The sequence below is a fragment of the Citrus sinensis genome, chromosome 1 (genome assembly GCF_022201045.2).
Source record: "Citrus sinensis cultivar Valencia sweet orange chromosome 1, DVS_A1.0, whole genome shotgun sequence".
Classification (NCBI taxonomy): Eukaryota; Viridiplantae; Streptophyta; class Magnoliopsida; order Sapindales; family Rutaceae; genus Citrus; species Citrus sinensis.
In genome coordinates, this window is record NC_068556.1 from 17,156,376 (window position 1) to 17,160,754 (window position 4,379).

The 4,379-nt window shown below is 34.7% G+C and overlaps 1 protein-coding gene across 1 annotated transcript; it reads left to right on the forward strand.

The window, feature by feature from the left end:
• The first annotated feature begins 327 nt into the window (after nt 1-327).
• LOC102616817 (30S ribosomal protein S20, chloroplastic) lies at nt 328-3,055 on the forward strand. Its single transcript, XM_006464743.4, has 3 exons — nt 328-700; nt 1,074-1,240; nt 2,644-3,055. The coding sequence occupies exons 1-3, from the start codon at nt 544-546 to the stop codon at nt 2,875-2,877; spliced, it is 558 nt and encodes a 185-aa protein (XP_006464806.1). The 5' UTR covers nt 328-543; the 3' UTR covers nt 2,878-3,055.
• The last annotated feature ends 1,324 nt before the right edge of the window (nt 3,056-4,379 follow it).

Here is a 4,379-nt window from a genome sequence, read left to right on the forward strand (position 1 = left end):
TTATACATTTTTAGATTTAAATTAAATTAAAAATATTTGAAAAAAATATTGCGGGTTTGGTGGATATCCATACGGGTATCCACCGGATATAAGGTTAATACCAAACCCACCCGCATCCATGTGCAGGTTTTAATTTATAATACTAAACTCGCCCGCAACAGGTAAAATTACCCGCAACAGGCGGGTTTTGGCGGGTGAATTTGGGGGGATTTGTGAGTTTACGGGTACAATTGCCATCCCTAGTGGTAATTCATGGCCTTCTGTGTTGGGGGGTTGATTGATTTCTTCAAATTTTTTAGGCGCAACGACCTCTAGTAGATTGCCACAATTTTGCAAATAAAATGGTAGAATCTGCGTATGGCCGGCCAGAAACGACGTCGTCAGTACAAGCAAGAACGACATGTCGTTCTATATGGATGAGACAGATTATTAATTTGATTTTTTTATTACACAACAGATGGACTAAAGAGGAACTGCTCTATATCTTCATCACCCGTCCGACCCCCACTGTGGCCGAGTGGATAAACAAAAACAAAGAGAGAGATGGCACTTCACTGCTTATCATCATCGTCTTGTTTAACGATTCAATCAAAATTCAAGACCCTCTCACTAAACAACAACTCTTCTTCTCACTCCAGCTTCGCCACTTTCAAATCTCTCTGTTTCTCCAATAAGCTCTCCCACAATGTCTTCTCCACAGGTAATGTAATGTAACTTCTAACTCACCCATCTCTCTCACTCTCTCTTGTATCATTTTTTTTTTTTGACAAATTCTTCTTCTTTTCTTTTTCCTGTTTGGTTGAGTTGAAAAATATGAAGAAAATGGTGAAAAGCTGGTAATTGATGGTTCATTTTGTGAGTTCTAAAGAATTGGGATAGGGAAAAAGGGGGGAAAAAAAACCCACCTCCAGTTAAACCAAACAGCTTGTGTAGTTATTCAAAATTGAGTTTTTTAGTCCAAAAATGCATACTTTATTGTAACGAAACGCTTAATTTGGTATTTCTTTACTTGTCTTTATTATTTAAATCGTTGGGCTTCTTTTGAGTGAATTCTGGGTGCTTTGTGAATCTAGGCTCCCTCACAATGAGCCCAATCCAGAGGCCAATGCGTCATTCAGTTGTTTGCAAGGCAGCTACTAAGAAGAAAGCTGATTCAGCTGCAAAGAGGGCTCGTCAAGCTGAGAAAAGGCGCATCTATAACAAATCTAGGAAATCTGAAGTCAAAACCCGCATGAAGAAGGTATATGATGAATTTGCAAACTTAGTTTTAAAACTTATGTATTTTGCTTAGATTTACCCACTCCTTGTTATTAGATAATATGGTTTCTTTTACATAGAAATGTTTTGTTAGAAACGGATGAAGCTGTGCTTCTGAAATAAATAGGTCTTTTTGCTGCCAGTAAAGTTCACACTATCTCTTGTGCATCATCATTTTGCATTTGATTAAAATTCATATGGTATTTGGTACTATTCAGTAAGAATTAAACTCTTTTAGGGAGGGAGTAGTATTTTCTGTTGAGAATTAGGGAGGGAGACCGGCAAAGATGATAGTGTTTCTTCAAAGTTTTCCTAAGTGTTCTACATGCTTCTACAATGTGAAGCATTTGTTAACAATTGGAATGTGAGACAATGCTAGTATAAGACATGAGCTTTAAGTGATGCTGCTCAATTTCTTTTTCGATGTACTTAAGAAATGGAAAGAAATCAAGAATTCTTGCGCATTATTGTAACTGCATTTCTTCTCAACAGCATGCAAATTGAAAAGACAAATATATATGTGAGGCTTGTGTAGTCCTTTCCTGGACACAGATAGCCATGTTGCCTGGTGTATTTTTCAAGCAGAGAGCATGTTTCCTATGCTGCATCCTCATCTAAAAGGACCCATCTCCACATGTTGATGGTACCTATTCTGGCTGCGATAATACTCGAAACGCTTCATTAAATGAAAGTTTCTAAAGTCAAAATCTTGAATTGGCTTTTGAGGGTGTTCTGTTGCCATTTATAGTTATGGTAGGGATTTTGAAAGGATTCGCCATTGTTTGTTTTAACTTATCACAGTTAGTGTAAGATGCTTGAGTTCTAATTTTGAAAAAATCTTGTACTTTGTGCATCATGCGGATGCTCATGGAGTTCTTGGCTTTTTGTCCTGGAAAAAGTGTTCCTTGTGCGAGAACTAGGGCAGCATCACTTCTAGATTTTAGTTTTACCATTGACCGAATCATTTGAGGGAAGTCATATGGTAATAACAGTAAAGTGCGTTTTAAAGTTCATCTGTAAAACTGTATCATGCATAGAACTTAGAATTGGAATAATGGTATTTGATGAGTCATATCAAGTGTTAGGAATTGGATGGCTGTGGATGAAGAGAATTCTTAATTTATACGTTAAAGAGAGGGGTTCTCCTCTCCCCCTGTCTCTCTTTATGGCTGCTTGTGTGCTTATAATACTGCTGTTGATTTGTGTGCACAATGGTAAACCGTGATGATAGTGAAGGATGAGGTGGGTTTTAATGAAAATTTCTTCAACGTCACAAAGTTATATTTTTGCTTATGCAAATATATGCAAAACTTTTTTGAAAATATGCAATGGAGATTATTTTGTTAAGTGTGATTGTGTCATAAAGTTTTTGCTCTCTGATTCCAGGTTTTGGAAGCACTGGATGGGCTCAGGAAGAAACCTGATGCACAACCTGAGGAAGTTCTTCCAGTTGAGAAGCTGATTGCAGAGGCGTATTCAGTTATCGACAAAGCAGTGAAAGTGGGAACGTTGCACAGGAACACTGGTGCTCGCAGAAAGTCCCGGCTTGCTAGGAGAAAGAAGGCTGTGGAGATTCACCATGGCTGGTATACCCCTACTCCTGCAGAAACGGTCCAATGAAAAGGGAGGAGCATGTGGGAAAATAAGTTGTTCTGTTTCTTAATGTAGAGGTTGTGAACTGTCACATTTTTGTTATTATATACTGTGTCTCCTTCATTTTTCTGCCTCTTTTGTTAAAACTTGTACATTTGAATGTGCCTTTTGACCTATCAAAGTTGGCATTGGCTAGTTAGGTCCACATTGAAACTTCTGATACAGCAGCATGGCAAGAAAAGATTGTGTTGTAAGAATGATATGCTGGCTGCTGCTCCCTGAATTAAATTGCTCTGCGTGTGTAGCAAGTGGCAAAAACCCTAAGCAAGGGGCTGAATTGGTAACACACAGTACTAACACATTCACAATGTGTGACCGCATGGCAGTGCATATTCAGAATGCACAGTATGCAGCAAAACTACGACTAAACCTTCAGAATCGATGGGGATGCTCATGGGATGGTCTTATCAAAAGCATTAGCTCAAAGACACTAGCCCAACTACTAAATTTAATCAATGAAAATGGTTTCAATCCTAGAAAAGAAGTGGATGGTAATATCTTTTGTTTGTTATAAAACTGAAAAGGTAGACCTTCGAACATTTTTTTTTTGGGGAAAAGGACATTCAATCCCCCAACGTTTAGGGAAAGGGACAAAAAATTCCTCAATGTTTAAAAAAAGACTTATAACTTCATTTCCGTTAACAAACACCGTTTGTTTTAACAGTAAATTTATTTTTAATTTTTAATTACTATTATACCCTTATAATAAATATAAATTAATATATTGATTTGAGACATGTCACAATTAATATTTTTTTAAAAGCTTAAAATTGAGATACAATTACATTTTTGCCAAAATTATTTGCTATATATTATACCTTTCTAATAATAATAATATGGTTTTGATTCCTCAAAGAAAAAAGGTTTAATCAAATTTCATTTTATTAGTAATAATCACATATGAAAGGTTTGATCATTAGAAAGGTATAATTTGGGCAAAAATGTAATTGTATCTCAATTTTTAGTTTAAAAAAAATATTAATTGTGACATGTCTCAAATCAATATATTAATTTATATTTATTATAAGGGTATAATAGTAATTAAAAATTAAAAATTAAAAATAAATTTATTGTTAAAACAAACGGTGTTTGTTAACGGAAAGGAGGTTATAAGTCATTTTTGAAACGTTGAGGGGTTTTTTGTCCCTTTTCCTAAACGTTGGGGGGTTGAATGTCCTTTTCCCTTTTTTTATATTTTATTGAAGGAAAATTATCATTGAATCACCTCTCTTTTGTCTTATATTTATCTAACCATCATAAAATTTTAACATATTTTTTGCACCACCTTTCTTTTTAAATTTGTATCAACTAGCCACTTTTGTACTAACACAATTACATAATTTAAATAAAATGATAATTTTATATTTTTATTCCTAAATAAATTAAAAGACCATTCTTATTTTATAAAGCTTTAAAAATAAAAAATTATAATTATAAAAATACCCCTAAATTTAATAAAAAATAAATCC